Source organism: Anabas testudineus, chromosome 9 (genome assembly GCF_900324465.2).
Source record: "Anabas testudineus chromosome 9, fAnaTes1.2, whole genome shotgun sequence".
In the NCBI taxonomy this organism is placed as follows: domain Eukaryota; kingdom Metazoa; phylum Chordata; class Actinopteri; order Anabantiformes; family Anabantidae; genus Anabas; species Anabas testudineus.
Window position 1 is genome coordinate 23,946,047 of NC_046618.1, and position 19,089 is coordinate 23,965,135.

The 19,089-nt window shown below is 41.1% G+C and overlaps 1 protein-coding gene across 1 annotated transcript in view; it reads left to right on the forward strand.

The window, feature by feature from the left end:
• Positions 1-19,089, forward strand: part of znf608 (zinc finger protein 608) — a 50,882-nt gene that overhangs the window by 22,814 nt on the left and 8,979 nt on the right. The window contains exons 2-4 of the mRNA XM_026342665.1: positions 2,307-2,577; positions 12,956-13,043; positions 15,874-18,328. Coding sequence (XP_026198450.1) covers positions 2,307-2,577; positions 12,956-13,043; positions 15,874-18,328 — 2,814 coding nt within the window. The remainder of the gene's footprint in view (positions 1-2,306; positions 2,578-12,955; positions 13,044-15,873; positions 18,329-19,089) is intronic.

Here is a 19,089-nt window from a genome sequence, read left to right on the forward strand (position 1 = left end):
CTTCATTGCTGCTGCTCTCTCAGCAGAATTATTTCCCAGAGCTGTTGTAATTGGGACCATAAGAAGTAGCAAAGATAAGAGTGCAGCAGCACCAGTGACTTAGTATTTCATTGCATGTGTAACCATGGTGATGTAGTCTGTAGTATCAGTCAAAAGCTTTGAAAACTTGTTCTTGGTTTTATGAACTAGAAAGTGAAGAAATGTGATATAACTGAAAATTAATATGTCCTCAAATGAAAAGAATGCAACGCTGAATGTAATGGTAATGATTTACACATGACAGGACTAAGGCTGGGAATATTTTTGTTTATATGAACACTCAACTCTTCAATGTACTTTTCCTCCGATCATGATACGTGTATTATTCATGGCTGCTTTCCTGGGACTCAACAGTCTTACTGCTTCTGTGCTAGTTCAGTGTTAAAGTCACTGACATTTAGGGAGCAGCCGACAAGACAGAGCTTACCGATGCAGTAAAGTGTTGTAGTTTTTTCTGCAAGCAGAAGCTTTCAGCTTAACCCTCACTTCATTAGTGAAGCTTTTTTGAAAGGTTCAATAATGATTATATTCAAATTAACCTTGAATAAATGTTTTAGTGTTGCTAAATCTGACAAACGTTCAGTCTGAATGTTCTCTCCAATGATGCAGCAGCAGCAGATTTACCCTAAACATTAATAGTTTTTTTCTTTCTTTCCAGATGGAAACTGAAACAGGTTTTACATGCTGTAATCATTCCACTTGTTAATGCTACCCTCCTTAAAGCTCCTCCAATGGAAGACATGGGAGACGTAATTTGTTTTACAATCCAAAATGTGTATTTAAAGGTAATATAAGGCATCTGCAGTCTACATTGATGAACTCACGTATTGTAGATACCTTCCACAGTTAAAGTCAGACAGAAAAGCAGCTTCTCATTTCTAGTCTATTTTCTTGGCTGAAGTTACTGTTCAGAGCTGAATATGTTGTTTATGTCAAGTGAAGTCAGGGGCTCTGTAGCCTCTGAGATACTAATTTAGTTGTTGTCTGCCATTTCAGCTTGTAGTAAAATACCAGAGGGTCACTTTGAGATTCTAAGCATTTTCCAGACTTGTGTTTGGGTTTTTTAGCCCTGACAGACACAAAAAACAAGCTTTACTGTGGAGCTATCTGAGCTATTATTAAAAAATAACATTCTTCCTCCCAGTGTTTTTCTGATATCGCCATAAAATTAGTTTAGTGACAAGTAATTCTGATATGTTTTCACCTGTATACATTACCTTGTAATATACAGCTAAATAGATTTGCTTCAATGGGAAATTCTAGTATTTCTGAGGCTTTTCTGAAAAAATATAAAGAAAAAGTAGAGCTCTGGCAAAGCACAAGACGAGACCCATGTTGTGTGAGCACAAGCTTCCTGGAGCTTTCTGAAAAAGTGTAACAAAAACTATACAAATATTTGTCTTACATACACCACAGAACCCCAGAGCTCATTGTTCGAGACGAATGCTCTACCAAGATTGAGTCTGCATTCCCCGACTGACATAAAGGATAGAATTTTGTGACTAACCCTCAGATTTCAAATATGAGAGCTTTAGTCCACAGAAAACAGCCTGCTTTTTAGAGAAGCTGATTCACACGAAAGACTTTTACAGCATACAAATCTCATTTTCTGTGTCAACAGAGAAACCATTTTTGTTGTTTTGTCTCACTGGATAAACTCCAGTAATGTTGCCTTATTATACTGTTGCAGGTTTTTGCCAAGTCGCTCTGTGCAAAAGTGGCAGCTAATTATAATCTGCGGCCTCTGTGTGTAGGTTGTCGGTTGGAAACAACCATCCCAACTTCTCATAGTGAATATGGGCAAATTATTTGCTACTTCAGGACCCAACCAGTCTCGGTAGGGAGATGTAGATGAATCTAAATAGACAGAGTGAAAAAGAATGTATAAGTCTGGGTATAGTTGAGAGATGATTAGCTGCCACTCAGTATTAGGAAGTAGGTAGCTGCAGACGGCAGATAGAATAATGAATGGTATGACATTTGGAGAAATGTCCTTCCAATTCTTTGCCTGCATTATTGAGCAGGATCCAACATTGAAATAATCAGATGTCAGATGGATTCATGTCAGGAATATTACAATGACATTAATAATCTTTTTTTTACTTATATTTATCTCTGGATTCAGCACAGTCATGGACCTAAATCTTATTAAACAAAATGAAACTGAACTGAATTGAACTGGAACGGAAATGAAGGGAAGTAAAATTACATTTTAGACTGCACGTAGTTTCTCTAATCTTTAATGAATTCTCTCCTCTTCCACTCAGGTGGACCCCATGTTCACGGTGCCAGCACCACCTGCTCCAAGCCACCCCGGGGCCCCTGGCTCCTCTCTGCCTTCTGCCCCTTCCTTCTCCCCTCCAGCCCTGCCCACCTCAAACCCTAAGCAGCTGGCGGTGAGGACGAGGTCGATCGGCACCAACACCCAGGACGGAGGCGTCTCAGGGGCTCTGGAGGGTGACTCGCACTGTCTGGGGCCCTGTCAGCCTGGAACTAGTGTCAACCTGGAAGGAATCGTCTGGCACGAGACCGAGGAAGGTAAGGAGTGTTTTTGATAATTCAGGCAGCCGCATGTCATTCTGGGATGTGAAAGTTTTTTTACTCAGCTGTAATAAGGTACAGTACACAACAGATCAATTATGCTTTGTCTTCTCACAGTGACAAAAAGCTACACTACTCTAGTTACACAATCATCGTTTCAGAAATTATGTTGTGAGGTTTTTGCACTAATAACATTGTCACCTAACACAGCCCACCGCTGCATCCAGAAATCTTACACTTATTTATACAAGATGGAAGCCATACATCAATATTGTGCAGAAAAGCCACTAAGTTCTCTGGGCCTTAGCTCATCTCAGATGGACAAGGAAAGGCAAGGGAATTTGCTGTGGTCAGAGGAGTCCATATTTCAGCTTATTTTTGGTAAAGACATCTCTGGGTTCTCATTCTCAAAAGAACGTCTATGAGGGTATGTGCAAAGGTACAATCAGTGCACAGGCATATGTGGGAGTTTTAGAAAGACATATTTTATGCTGCTATCAAAGCAGCGACTCAGATATTTTAGCAGAATGTTACAGCAGAACAATTTCAGGCCTCAGCAGTGTAGCTTCATAGACACAGAGTGTGTGTGCTCTTGTAGTCCAGATCTGTCTCTCATTGAAAATTTATGGCACATCGTGAAGAGCAGAATCAGACAGCAGTGACCACAGACTGTTGAGGAACTGAACTCTTGAGCAAGAACTAAAACCTTTACTTCCCTACTTCCCACATGATTGGAAACTGTAGGAAAGATGATGTATCACAGTGGTAAACCTGACTTATGACTCCAACTTTGTGTTGCAGGAATCTCTGCTAATTAATTAATGTCATTAAAGCGATATTGTTCCAAACTTCCACCCTCACAACAGTGTGATGGTGCAGAAATGTTAACCTGAAATGCTAAATGCTGTGAGGCAGAATAACGTGGTGTGTTTGTGTGCATGTGTTGAAATAGGCAGATTTTGAAAAAGAGAGTGAACTCAACCCCTGAGATTAAACTGTCCAGTGAGTCTGAGCATTTACTGAAATGCAGTCTGTGATGCTGAGGATGTGGAAAGTCTTATGTGTCAAACATCGGTAAATAAAATTCTTTTGTCATGCTTCAGTGGGGCCAAGATGGCTGGAACGCAATCCACTAGCTTCACTTGACAAAACTCTTTTCTTGCGTTGATGTGTGGAAAAGCCCAGACTTACACTTCACTGCACTGTCAGGTACTCAGGCACTCCGTTTTTTTTTTTTTTTCTTTCCATTTTTATGATTAGTGCTTGTCCTGCCTGTTTAGTCTCTAAACAGACTGAGAGGCTCATAATCACAGATGAAACTGTTTTTACTGAGAACAGGCTGAGTGAAAGCTGCACTTTGGCCACTTCCCCATTATCTCCAAGGTGAAATGTGTGAAAAATGAGATGCAGGTTTCCAGCAAATGGTTTGTTTTGGTCCCCCTCATTAAAACTAAAGACAGCTCTGTTTGCAGGATAAATTCAACAGGAGAGGCTGTAATTGGAAGCTGTTCATTTAGAAGCAGTTGGAGGAATTTATCCAAATTTCTGACAGCTCCCAGAGAGCAGGAGTCTGTCTGGACTCAGAGTTGAGTAAATATTTCTATCTCCTGTGAAATGGTTTCTCAGGTTCACTGGACTGTTTTTTCCTAAAGGTAGGACTACGGCATTGTTGTGTGTATGAATGTCCTCCATCATCTTCCTCAGTCCACAGACTCCTGGTTGGTACTTCTAACCTTCCCAGTTGACACTTGCTGTCACTGGTACACAATGATAGTTTCTCTCTCTGGAGATCAGATCAGCGAACTCCAGCCCTATCTCTTAAATATTATGCTGTGACTGTATGCGACTAAACTGCAATCACATACATACATAATCACTAAACGGCTTATGTGCCTGTGTGGCCTAATTTTTGAATGAATGTAGAGCTGCCGGTATACAAAGAAAACGTAAACCTGCAGACTAGAAAACATATCTGAATTGTGTAGCATCTTCTTCAGTCAGCCATCGCAGGTCATCAAAGGCCACAACATCACCTGCTGTGATTTAAATCACGGATATTTCAACACATTTGTCGTTTGTCCTCTGAAAAGACAAATATGGCCAAATCAAATTGTGTGGGTCTGAAAAACATATGCTACCAGAAAAACTTGATGGTGCTACTTTTACTTATCATTCCAGAACTTTTAGGCACTGAGCTTGTTTTTACACATTACTGGATATTCTCAGAAGAGCTGTTTTGGCTTTGAAATGCACATGATCACGAGTCCAAAACAGGAATAAAAGTTGAGCCAGAAACCCACCTAACGTTACAAAATGATACCATGGGAGAACCGGGCGGCGGATCAGACGGCGTGATGGTTCACCCTCCAATTTTGACGCTACCACACTTTGATAGCCCGTTAACGAGGACAGCGCTCAGCACTGCAGCCTCTCGGCGGAGGTGTAGTACCTTACTGCAGGCTGCTAATGAATAAATCCCATCTCTCTGTTCCCATCTCGCTCTGCCAGGCACCAGCCTCTGAAGTGGAGTGTTGAGTTTGGTGGAGAGGCGTTTGTATCTTGGCCCAGTATTAATTAACTGGAGCTACTCGCTCTGTGGAGGCTAAAATAGAAAAGGAGAAGAAGGAGAACATACAAACAATATGCCAGGGAATATATATTCCAGGCGAGAGTGCTCCGAAAAAGGCCACGAAGATGGATGGAAGAGAGAAGATGGATATCTTCTGTGGCAGACTTGGAGTGAGAGAGAGAGAGTTCAAATGAAGTGACAGAAAAACAGACGGTGGATAAAACAGGCACAGAGAGAGCCAGCACCGTGAAAACACTGAGATGAAACTGCATTCAAATGTTTTCTTACAGACCATGACAGTCTTTAATGGGTGTGAAACAACAAAAAAAAAAAAATGGGTCAAGAGGGAGAAAACACCAAAATTAATAAAATAGAACTTCATTATTTGATCAAGACATTTAAAATCAGAAAGCACAGTGAAAACCTGAAAATGTTCATTATTAAATTGTAGTGCTGAGCAGTGGGTTGATTAACAGGAATTTACAACAATTGTGATTTAGGTCTTTTAGGAAAGATAAATGCTAAATATTTGCTTGGTCTGCTCATTGTCTTCATTGTTCTTTTATAAATTGTAAACTGTATATTGTTTGGTTTTAACTATTGTTCAGCAACATTTTTAACAATAATACTGAAGACTATGAAAGAACACAGGGAATTATGTTGTCAACAAAAATATGTTAAAGAACCTAGAATATGTTTTATATTTCATTATTTTATTTTATTTACTTTTAGTGCAAGGTAGCTACATTTACCTAGAGTGATTTTCAATTTACAGACTCTTGTGAAGAATTAATTTGTGAAATCTCTCAGTGGTTCCCACAGTGAATCATGAGGAGGAGGTGTGATGGTGTGGGTGTGACATGGTCAAAGCTTAATCAGCATGGCTACCACAGCATTTAACAGCAACATCCCATCTAGTTTGTATTTAATGGGACCATCATTGGTTTTCACACAAGACAATAACTCCAAACACACCTCTAGGTAATTTAAGCTGCCAAGAGGGTGTAAAGCTGTCATCGACGCAAAAGGTATTCTGGGTTGTTTAGCAGCATTTTGTTGACTACATAATTCCATACTTGTTCCTTCACAGTTTTAAATCTTCAGTATTAATTTACGATTTTGACACTAATAAAGAAAAAACACTGAAGGAGAAGGTGCGTCCAGAATCTGGTAGTGTACAAAATGCAGTGATTGGATACATGTGGCAAAATTTTATATTCTGATCAACTTTTATCCAGTGTTTGTTTTATTAAAAATGTTATTATCTACAAACAAACAAGTATTTTTTCAGTTTCATTAAACTGTTAAGATCAAAGAAGTTCATGAGAAAATGATAAACATGTTCAGTCATAGCCTAGTTCACTGTATCAAGTCTGGTCTTAAACCCAAAGAACTCATGATTATGGCCCAGAGCCAACCAATTAGCATTAAAATCTTTGAGTGGATTTTTAGATGTCTAGCTAACAGCCATACAAACAAACAGTGCTGAAGTCAGTCTCTACCTCCCTCTGTGGAGGTAATGAATGCAAGGAAAAAAACTTCAAAGCATTGTGTTTCAAGTAAACCAAGTGGAGATGCAGCATCAGTGAAGCGACGCAGAGAAACAGGATGCATCGATAATATGAAAAATCTGAAGCAATTCATACACAGTTCCACTAGCAAATGTATCTGACACTATGGGGATTAGCGCTGAAATATATACTATCCAATTGTGCAAACATACAGTTTGTATAGTAGGAACCTGAAGAATGAGGAGAAAGATTGAGGCATGAAGGAGGAACAGACGGGGCATAAAAAACAGATAAATATGGAGGAAAAAGGCGAGAAAATGTATTCACTGCTCAGTGTGTGTCCCTACAGGCTCACAGTGAGAGAGAGAGTGGGGAGATGGACAGAATAGCAACAAAGGTTTTGTCTATTTTTAAACCACCAGAGGAAAGACGTGATGGAGAGGAATGTAAAGATGGAGGCAGCGAGAAACAGACGGAGGAGGAAGGATTATTTTGTCAGATACAGAGCGATGGACAATGTCAGAGTCAAAGAGAGAGCGAGACATGAGAAGGATACATTTTCTTGCCGAGGAGTCATCCCCGCTGCTCAGGGACTATCGCTCAGGAGGCGCAAAGATAACTGAAGCCCCCCCACACCCCCCGATGGTGGAGGAGATTGAATGGGGGAGATGCAGGTTGCATGTTAATTAAGCAGAATACTAATTGGAAAGACAGAAATGAGAAGACGAGACCACCATTTCAGCTTCAACACTACCCCCCCACCACCCACACACACACACACACACACACACACACACACACACTCCTTCCGCTCTCCTCCCCTCTGTCCCTGCAGGAGACCAGAGCCTGATGAGCACTAATCAGACAGTGATTGGCTCGACTCTTAACTGAGCTACACAGACTGTCTGACTTCAAGACAGTCTGCCTGAGTGTCTGTCTGCCAGAGATGAAGCATAATATAAGAACTGCATCTAAATTCTGTTAGATGGTGATTTGCATCAGGTTAACATATTCTAGAAAAGAAAATATTTCTGGAAAGGACTGATACCACATACTGTATGTGCAGTTAGCATAAAGGGGAAACGGCGAGCATGTTTCTGTCCAGTAAAATTTAAAGTTCACTAATTAACTGTTATATATAAAACCCATAGTGTAGAAGTGAGAACTCATCAGTATAGTGGAGGTGCTTCATATGTTTTCGGCTCTGAGCAGTTGCAGGATGTTACTGTCAATATGAGCAGGTCTCTTGAAATGCAAAATACCAATTTTTTTTGTGTGCGATTCTGTGGTAACATAATCCCTTTCTTTTCTGCCTCCTTTCAAAATACACTGGCATACACATAACCAACCTATTTTAAAATGTAAGAAGAACCAGAAGGCAGGAAAGAATTGGCGCACTTACTGTACAACAATGACAAGCACTAACTATATGTTTGCCTTATTGTGTGCTTGCTGATATACAATGCAGAACGGATTACATTTCACATCACAAACATGTTGATGCTGAACATCGGGATGTCATGATGCCAGAAATTTAGTAGTCTGCATCATTACCACTGAATTTCTACTGTTCTCAATACCAATTTTGAGACAACTGCATAAAAATAAACTAATGAAATTAATGGATATACACAAACTTTTGCAGCAGTGGCCAGCTATGTGGAATATAATGTGTATGTTACTGTGAAAAGACAATTAGGAGAGCTCAATCAATCAGGTCCAAGAAAACCACACAGGCTGCTGCAAACACAGCATGCTAACACACACACACACACACACACACACACACACTGCTGTCTGGTGACAAGCTGAACAATAATGTCAGTAGTTAATGGTGCTAATCACATTTATTTGGTTTTACATCAGGTAAAAATAGTGGGTCGTATAGTATAGTGGGTGGTTTTTGGTAGTTCATGACCACCAAACCTGATCAACTGACTCAAATGCAAAATATACAAATCCATCAGTCGCACAGTATCTGTTACACCGTTCCACATGTTGTTATCTACCTTCTTATCTTTGTGTTTACTGTCAGACTTCACTTACGGGTTTATTGCTGATTTCATCAGTCACTTTCCTCAGGACGTATTACAGATACTGAGGGGCTTCTGGCGCTATAGAAAACAAATAGTATTTCAGAATTCTGTTCTTCTCACATCACTTATTGAACTCCAGTAGGACAGATCAGACCTTCAGTATGATATCTGCTTGTAGTGACTTTAGTACTTTTTCACAGCACTTACTTAATGTCTGGGGAAACATTGCCATCTGATTCATTACAGGCAAAGTTCATAGTGAAGAAATGTGCTTATTTATATTTAAACACAGGCAAGAACGTTGGCTAACCTTAACCAAAGTACTGTTGTTGCCTAAACCACAAACTCTGGAGGCAAACTCCAGTGTCTAGTGTGTTAGTCGTGAACTTTATTCATGCCTCTCTGGGATGGTAAATAAATAATAAATTAATTAATTTACAAAAAACTTCACTCTGACCATAATGACTTGTAATGAAAAGAATTTAGTATTATAAATAGTAAATCGAGGTTCAAAGAGACAGTAGTGTCGATTTTTCACTACCTGTAATTGTTGCAGATATGAACACACACCTTCAGAGAAGAAGTCAGGCAGGATTCTGCAGAGTCTACGCTGAGAGTTTAAAGCAAAGCAGCAGCAGCAGAAAATATGAGTGTGAAAATACTTGCAGAGCAAAGAAGCAGCTTCAACGCCTGCAGAGCAGAGGGACAGCTGGGCTCTGAGCTTAAATAGACAGACTGAAAGGTTGTTGATGCAGAGTGAGGCGCATGACAGGTGTGAACCCGGCCACTCGAAAATGATCTACTTATTCCTTTTCTTACAGTTTCAAGCAGAATCAGCTGCAGGTGTTGACAGATTTCAGAAAAATGAGGATGCAGAGAAGGCACACAGCTCAGGAAAGAGTCTTTTTTTTTTTTTATTGAGTCACAACAAACAAACCCTAAACTGAGTTACAGATGCTCAAGGTCTGGGATATTTACTTGAAGCATCTTCTGATCACTGCTCTCTGTGTTTTAAATGTTGTTTATACTGCGCATTCCCTCTGTAAGGCAACACTTCACATTTGCATAAAAGGCATTTATTTTGAGTCTATTTCAAGGGTTTGCAAAAATTCAAAGGCGTTTCAATGTCACAGAGACTCTGAAGAATGTAATTCTGGCAAGAAGCATTTGTTACAGTGAGACGAAAACTGATGAGCTATCGAGTGTTTTGCCATCTTCCCTGAGTCATGCTGACTAAAAATAGAAACGCTGTCATGGTTAAATCCAACAAGACTTAAGGGGACATGAGAGTAAAGAGGAAAACCTCCACTGTTTTGCTATGGATCAGCACACTCAAGACAAATGAGAACTTAAAACCAGATTATGCTAAAAACTAGGATCTTACCATCAATTTCCTTTTATATTATTATTAAAAAGTCTTTCCTACCAGTTCTTGTCCTTTCATTGTTTCCTACTACTTGTGTGATTTATTTGACTAAACCCTCCTCCGCCACAGGAGAACAAATAAAGATAATCACCAATGTGCTTCTTAACCTGCAGGTGCACTCTCCAAAAGCCGGAGAAATACTGCATATGATCGGAAAGATAATACATTTCAGAACATCTGCCCATGTTTTGCTTGTGCACTCTATGTGTTAGCAAGACCAGCTGTGATCGATGCTCTGCTGTTTGTCTGTTAGCAGCTTAGGCAAAATTAAGATGCTTTTAAAGTCAGTGGTAAAATCATCCTGAGGATTGTACATCGCACTCAACTCAGTGCACAGCTCACAGCTCAATGAATAATTTGCTCCTCGGCTACACTGCTGTAGCTGAGGATGTTTTCCTGACCCATTAGGACCTTTATCTGTCTTAATGGAACTTTTTTTTTTTTAAACCAAACAAACCTGACAACAGCTCAATAAACTAGTATATGAACATGGCATGTATTGTTCAATGATTAGACACATGGTTCTTTGGACAACAATCAAAACCTAGTAAGCCATAAATATTGTACGTACAGTCACTTTTATAGCAATTATTGCTCACAGTCATCAGTTCCTCAGAGGAGGAGCATGGATGAGATTTGGTGTTGGTGGTGATGTGGCTTTTAAGATGATGTAGTTTGGCAGAGTTCATTGCAGTGATAGTTCTGGTGTAAACACTGGTGGTTCTGAGTCGTGAGGTGCTGGACTTTATGGCCCTGTAGTGTTTCCCAGAAGGCAGGGTGAAGACGGGATGCCTGTCCTTTCATATTCTGTTGGCTCTGTGGTAGCAGTGGATCTGATGATGTCCTCCAGCACAGGGCAAGGGCTGGTAGATAATGACCTGGGAAGGGTTAATTGCTCTCTGGAGAACTGTCTTGCCAACTGCTGAACATTTAGCATGGTGCAGTATGTTAGTACTTTGCTGATAGAGCTATGGTAGAAGGTACAACCTTCTGCTTGCTAATGTCCTAAGAAAGCATAGATGCTGCTGTGCCTTTCTCACCAAAGCAGTGTTGTCGGTTGGATGTCCTCTGTGATGTGGATGCCCAGGAATTTGAAGGTCAGAAAATTTTCTACTGCGTCTCCGTTGATGTCCAGACGAGAGATGCTGTCACAGTGTCTCCGGAAGTCAGCTGTGACTTCTTGTTTTTGTGAGCGCCACTCTGCCAGTTTGTGTCTTTCTGAAATACAAACAATGCGTACTGGAACTTTTGTCATTTTATTTCTCTGGTACTGCGCCCTACATGAAAGTATCAAGTTTGTCTGTTTAGACTCAGAAGCTTGATGTTGAACACTTCTTATTTAAACAAGAAACCTCTCCTTTAATGCTGTCTGTCCACAGAACATTCTTTCAGTAACCACCTCGCTCATCCACATGGCGTTCATCAACCCTTAGACTGGTGGCCATGCTCTTTTTGGAGAGCAGTGGCTTCCTCCTTGCAACTTGCCACAAAGACTATTGTTCAGTGTTCTTCTGATGCTGGACTCATGAACAATGATATTAGCCACTGATGCAAACATTAAGCCAGGGTTCCTTGTAAACTCTTGGACTATAACACATTTTTCTTTTGGTAGACTCCACTTTGTCCCATTGCTCCATAGTCCCCTGCCCATTGTAGATGCTTTCAGCTATGGACAGGGCTCAGCATGGACACTCTGTCCAGTCTGAGGCTACACAGTCCCTTATCATTTTCAGTACCCATTCAAGGCAGGTTGTAATGTGCCAGCTTGCTGCGTGAGGTGTCATTGTTGACCCTACTTTAAGCTGCCTTACTGTCACTGTTTAGATGTATATTCATGTTTGTGTCACGGTATATATCATGTTAAAGGCCACTCTGCTAATACCTGGTTCTGGAGTTCTGTGTAGATTTTAAGTTGTTAAAATGAGTGGCACACTTGGCCATGTTTCCCCAGCTCTCATTTACTGTATCTGAGAGTGTTTTGTGAAGGTAGCAGCTATCAGGCCTAATTGAAGAGCAAGAAGTCGTGTGTAGCAGTCAGACCTCGTTTTAAAGCCATAATGCGTCCAAAATTTGATTTGCTTGGTGTTGCCGTTGGCGCATCAAGAAACACAGGTTAATGGGTTTCAAATGTCAGCCTGAGAATGTGCGAGAGAGGGAAAGTGAAAGAAGAGGAAGAGAGAGTCACTTATTTCAGATGGCTGAAGGGTCTTCAATCCTCAGATTAGAATTTAAACCTTGATGACTGAACTTCCATTCCAGCTAAAATCCTGACAGGAGTGGAAAGCTATGTTTTCCTCCTCCGATTCTCCTGACCAACGATTTAGCACAAACCGAATCATCAAAACAATCAGAGCCTCTTAAAAGTGTGAACATCTTCAGGTTGCTGCAGCTTTTTGTTTCGAAGCCGTTAACTCCTGCTGTTCTCAGATATCTGCTCATCAAGTTGATATATCTTTCTTCTAGGATGCGGCTTGCTCTTTGTATTTCCTCTTTTTCCTGTGTATTTATTTTTTCTCAGTGTTTCAATAGTTTTCTCATTGTATACAAGTGAGAACAAAGAGGCACAAATGACTTAAGAGTCACAAAGGCTGATATATTGTGTATACAACAATAGGAAAGCACAGGAAATTTGAAAAGGGTGGAGAAAGATGAAAAGCTCATTTTAGACAGGATGGACTATGCCGTAACATCACACGTTGAACATATTCACCGTTAAAACACATTTTAAAATCCTCTAAATAAAAATAGTTTACTTCTTCTCCTCTACACTGACTGTTATGATCCCAGTAAATCCATCACTAACCAACCTGTCCCTGTCCTGTGTGATTGACAGGTGTGCTGGTGGTGAATGTGACATGGAGGAAGAGAACCTACGTGGGAACTTTGTTAGACTGCACCAAGCACGACTGGGCTCCTCCGAGGTAACAGTACACTCTGTTTCAATTTTCCTTTTTCTTTACAAACCATGCACAGCTGCAAGAAATGGCAATTATAGACATGTGACTTGTACAGGAAATATGACAGATAAGATGTTGACATCCTCTCCGGTCATAGCATGATAGCTTTTTATTTGTTCATACAAGCATTTTTAAAAACGGATTATAAAGGCTGATTAGCAGATTCATGCAGTAGCAATGATTCTTGAATCATTCAACTTTAATAAAAATTTGATGAGACTTGCTTCATAACATAACTGGGTCGAATATATATATTTGACTTGTTACATCACCACAGGGCAACACAGAAGCCAAAAATTAAGACACTGTTTCAATTTCGGGCTACAAACAATGAATGAAGTTGCATGATGAGTTCTTGCTCTGCTGTGTGTTTGCAACATGAATGTCTACTCTACAATATGTGCAGCATCCACTGAGCACCTGGCACTTCTAGCTCAAATTGTAAACACCTTTTTAAGGAATCGTAATTATCCTGACTCACTTCTACATGGTTTAAATTATTTTCCCTTTTTGATCTATCACATTTAACCATTTTATTGTTATTCCTACTGGCCTTTATGTGCTGATGATTGTTTATTTGATTAACTAAAAAGAGCACTTGCAGTATTTTTTCAAGGGCTTTAATGTTGCTAAAATGATAAAAAAAGACTAAATTGGTTTGGGGGCTTTAAGCTGTTGTTCCATGATGAGCTTTAACAAAATTGATCTCCACTCTCCATTCCAACTGTTTTACAAATGGAGAGTGGTTTTTGTAATTACTCGGTGGAAAATTTGACAGTCCCTCCTCACGGGGCTGAAACCTCTCAATTATTGCTCCTGTATGTAATTGATTGTTGTCATAGCAATTACAGCTTAATCTTAGAAACGGGGGACTAAATTGCTTTTTTCATTTGGACTCTTGTCACAGTGGACGTCTGTCAGTAATGACTGGATGCTATGTTATTATATGATGCAATGGAATGAAGTGCTTTCTCTTGATGAGTCATTATCAGCATGCAGCAAAAAGATAAGAAATACAACTATTAAATTAAAAACTGAGATTATGAAAACAGAGGAAAATACGCAGGAGCTTCATTATTTCATCTAAACTAGACAAAGTTGTGGGGAAGGAGGGAATTGATCAAAATGAATTTGTAAGTGCAGGCATAAGAGAGAGAAATATCCTTGAAATGCCAAAGAAAATACTTGTAAATTCAGTTGCATGTTCCAGCAGCTTTGGTGACATTCAGGGACACGCTGATGTAAAAAAGCAATTACAAACATCGTAGGAAACGTGAGATATCATCATTTTAAAAACACAGAGGGAGACAAGAAAGTCTAGTCCCAACGTGCTCTGAAGTCTGTTCCATTAATAATGTGATTAATACCCAAAACAGTGGTTCCAAGGTCGGATTTATTCACTGAGTATTTAGCACCAATCAATCCTGTGATGTTGTTTCATAATTATTGCATTAAAAGGCCAGTTAAAGGTGCAAGGTTCAGAGTCCAGCTTTAGAAATAGAGCCTAATACTGTGAAGAAATATAAAGCAATTCATTTTTCTCATCAAAGCAGACGGCGTTTTAAAATAAATAACAATTTGTGAGTGTGGTAAAGCGTCTCCAGTGTTAAGATGCAAGGCACTGTGGTAAACAGTATCAAAAGACTTCAAAGTAGAAGGGACGACATGTGAATTCAAAACGTCTCCATATCAAATACAGAGATAACTGGATTGTACAGGTTTTTATGTTATCAGAAGAGAAGCAGGCTTTGTACAGAAAAAAATACGTTTTTATCCTTGGAGTTTGGGCAAAGTGGTCCACATGAGCCCTGAATGATAATCTGTTATCTTCCAGTGTTTTTGTCTGATGGTACGAGTTCAATTTGGGTGACAACATGAACAAGCTGTTCTTGGTTAAAATCTTTCAAGAACAAGAGCATCAACAAGAAAAACAGCCTTATTTTCAGTGTGATAGTCTGAAGTGTTTTTCAGTTTATCCAACAGGATTTGTGAAGTTGCCATGATCTCGATCGACCCAACACATACAGTATGATACTAGATGAAGCAATACTCTACTAAAGTTTACACTGTTAAACTTTTTTAAGCCTAACTACGATTGCCAAAAGTAAACGGCTTTTATTAGTTATGAACAAATTACATCACAGTCACATGACTTCAACATCACCACCACTAAGCTTCCAACTTGCAATTTGATTGAAGGGGCTTACCTCTTCTATAAAACCCTTTCTCTTAGTGAGACCTGATCGTGATAAATCTACAACTCTGAGTTAGAATACAGTTAGATCCATCAATAATGGAATGATGGCATTTTTGTTTACCACCACATTGAATTTCAAATTAAACATTCAAGATGTGAGCAAAGTCAAGACAAGTATTATTTCAAGGGGTTCGACAAAAGTGTGGGAAATTACAGCTATTTTCATACACGCACACACTTTTTGGAGCTCGAAAAATGGAATAAATCTAACATACAAACAGAAGGACTGAATTTAATGATTTGCAAAAATTCTTTGCAGTCAATAAATGCCTAAGGTCTGGAACCAATGGCCATGACCAAATTCTAAGGTTCCTTCCTCAAGGGAGACCTTGACTACAGCTGCCTTCAGCTTCTACTTGGTTGTGGATTTTTCTGCCTTCTGCCATGATTGATGTGGTATGTTTTGTATCATGAGCTGTTCATTTCCTTCTCCATACATTTCTCTTCCCATAAATCTGGTACAAGTTAATCTTGGTTTATTAAAAGTTATTAAAAGTAATTTGTCTGTAAAACAGTTGTTTCTCTTCCTCTATCCAGGTTTTGTGAGTCTCCCTCCAGTGACCCTGAGTTGCCAGGTGGGCGTGGACGGGGAAAACGGATGCGAATGGCCATGGGAGAGAGGCCCTATGTTGACCCAACCCCTGCTGCCAAAGTCAGGGGTCTATCACAGCACAGGAGCCGTGGAGGTGGTGTTGCTGGAACTACTGCATCCATCCACAACAAGGGACGGAGAGGCAGCCTGAACCTTATCAACAGCAATTGCCGAACGCCGCCTCCCTTCTTCACTGTAGACGAGGTGAAATCGTCCAACAGCACCTCTACTCTCTCCTCTGGGAAGCGAAAGAACAAACCTCCAGCTGACCTGGACCTCAGCCTGGTGTCCTCAGATGACCTGAAGAATGGCAATGGGAAGAGGATTAGAGCCAAATCTCGCAGTGCCCCATCAACACCACAGGGTAAATCTGACCCCTCATTCATTGATCCAGGAGGTTGTGCCTCTTCACCACCTCCCCCACCCATTCTCATTGACTGCCCCCATCCCAACTGCACTAAACGCTACAAGCACATCAACGGCCTGCGCTACCACCAGACACATGCACACCTGGAGGTTGAAGAGCAGAGGAAGCCTGAGCTAGAGCCCATGAAGGATGGGGAGAGTGAGGAACGACTATCAGACTGTGAGGATGCCATCAGCAACATAACATATGACCTCTCAGAGACGAACAACAGCACGAATAACTCTTCTAAGAAACATACTCCTCTGTACAAGGTGACCACAGTAGGGTCTCCTAAGAACAGACGGTTACTCCTCAGTACCGACCACAGCCCTACAGCCAACTCCAAAACCAGAAGAACCTCCCTGCTGAAAGATGGGCTGATTGATGACCTTAGCAACCTACCCATCATTTCCAATATGACCGTGGTTCTGGAGAACTGCATGGTCCCAGACAGGAACTCCACGGTAGAAATGCCCAAACTGGAAGCTGAGGGTTTGATTGACAAGAAAGGAGGTGCATGTGACAAGGGCAAGAAGGCCAACGGGAAGGTAGAGAAACTGTCCAAGTCACGGACAAACCGTCCGATTGCTCCGGCCCCTGCTCCTCCTAAACTGATAGCTATACCCAACACAACATATCCAACTGGCACAGCAGATACTGCAACCTCACAGCAGCCATCTCCCATGGCAGCTGTTGGACTCACAAGTAAAAATCTTCCCCTGAAACCCATCAAACCAAAGCTGAGCATCGTTGTGGAGCCAAGTTTGGTCAAAGCCACCCTTGTTACCTGCAGCAAAGAGACCAGGAAGAAAGAGAAACGGAGACTGAAAGACAAACATAAGGATGTGCCAAGTAGGACACCTAATGGTGACAGCAGTGCAATCAAAATGGAAGATGGTGGTACATCTAAGATCAGTGTCAAGGAAATTTCTGGAAGTCTTCTAAAGGAGCACCTCAGTAAACAGGATGTAATGAATGGACTTACGGAAAGCCAGGAGAGCAGGATGGCTAGTATCCGTGCAGAGGCGGACAAGGTTTATACCTTCACTGACAATGCCCCCAGCCCCTCAATTGGCAGTTCATCACGGCTTGATGCAAGTGGCAGCTGCCTGGGAACAACGGACGGCAGCAGCAAGAACAACAGCCCTGCTTACTCTGACATCTCAGATGCTGGGGATGATGGGGGATCTTCTGAATGTCGCTCGGATGGAAACAGATCCAAGTCTGCATCCTCAGCCTGTTCAGAGGTGAGCACCAACAGTATCCATGGTAACTCTGGTAAAACCCCAACCACGGCATCTGCTCCATCATCAAAAGATCCCCAATCCCCATACTATCACAGTTACGAGCCCTACTACCTGCAAGGGTACATGCAGTCGGAAAGGCAGAACAGCAGCGTTGCGTTCCACAAAAGCTCTGTCCATGACAGCAAAGGGAAAGACCGAAAGGAAGAAGTGAAAGACGAAGATAAAAACTCCTCCCATGAGTTTCCAGACTGTAAGAAAGGCGATGGGCCGCCTCAGTCTCAGCTCCAGTTGGCTATGAGTCAGACCCAGACGGCCTTAGCTCAGTCCCTGTACTATGGCCAGTATTCTAGAGGACTGTACATGGACCAGAAACTGTTACTGGCTTCCAAATGCTGTGACCAGACACCCAATGTCAAGCAAAGGGGCGAAAGGGGACAGGGGGTGAGAGACAGTGAGGACATTAAACATATGGTTGGGAGTTCAGTCAGTGGGTCCATGCTAGGTAAAGGTTCAGATGGTGCAAAAGGTTGCTGTCCCAAACCCATCCTGTCCTACGTGGAGATGAGTGAGAGAGGAGAAAGGGGGCAGAGTCTGGGCCTAAAGTCGGTGCACGGTGGCATGGTGGACCAGCACCAGGTCTCAATGAAAGACTGTGATGACATCAGGTCACCCTCCTCTTCCTCTTCTTCATCACTCCACAACCCAAACAGTCAGACAGATCTGGACTCAAATGTTTCCTTTTCCAGTGTAAGTTTTTCCCTCTGTCTATAACCTGCCGCCTCCGCTGATGGTGTTGTTGGTGTGGTTTAATGACTGCTGTTGAGTGTCACAAAGAGATTAATCACACATTGTGTACAGCTAAATCAGTAGGTGCTAATAACAAAGACCATGTCGCTTGTGTGGTGCTGTGGCTCTACTTTGACATACTACTTCAGTCATTGTGGTTGCAAAAAGATTGTGTAGTTAGTTACTTTGATGGATGCAAATGTTTTTTTATGTTAAAAGGGATAATTACCGAAGGAAATGTGTAATTTTAACTATAGGTGTAAATATAAAATACATAAAGGGAACAAACTAAATGTTTCTAATACATCAGTGTTTTTCATATGAGCTGCTTTTTTCAGGAAGTTTGTACAGATTTTTAACCATGTCCTCTCACCTCTAACCATGCTAGCTCATGTAAAATGGTTGATGACTTGAATGACAGCTATGTTGAGAAAAAGTTATTTCTTTCTTCAGTTTGGCCTAAATTCTACAGTTGCTCATCTGTGACATGTCTTGATTCCTGTCATTGAGAGGGACACCACACTTCTCACATTCCACCTCTGAATGGCCGCCTGCTGTTGAAACGTCGTCATCCTTCATGAGCATCACACCCAGAGCCAGTGATAGGTGGTCTGTCTATGGCTCTGTTCACTCAAGTACACAGTGTTTCCTCTATAGTCATTCAGCAGCGGTGGGCCATCGCAGCAGGAAAGGCTCCAGAAAATCTGCAAGTCATTTGTACA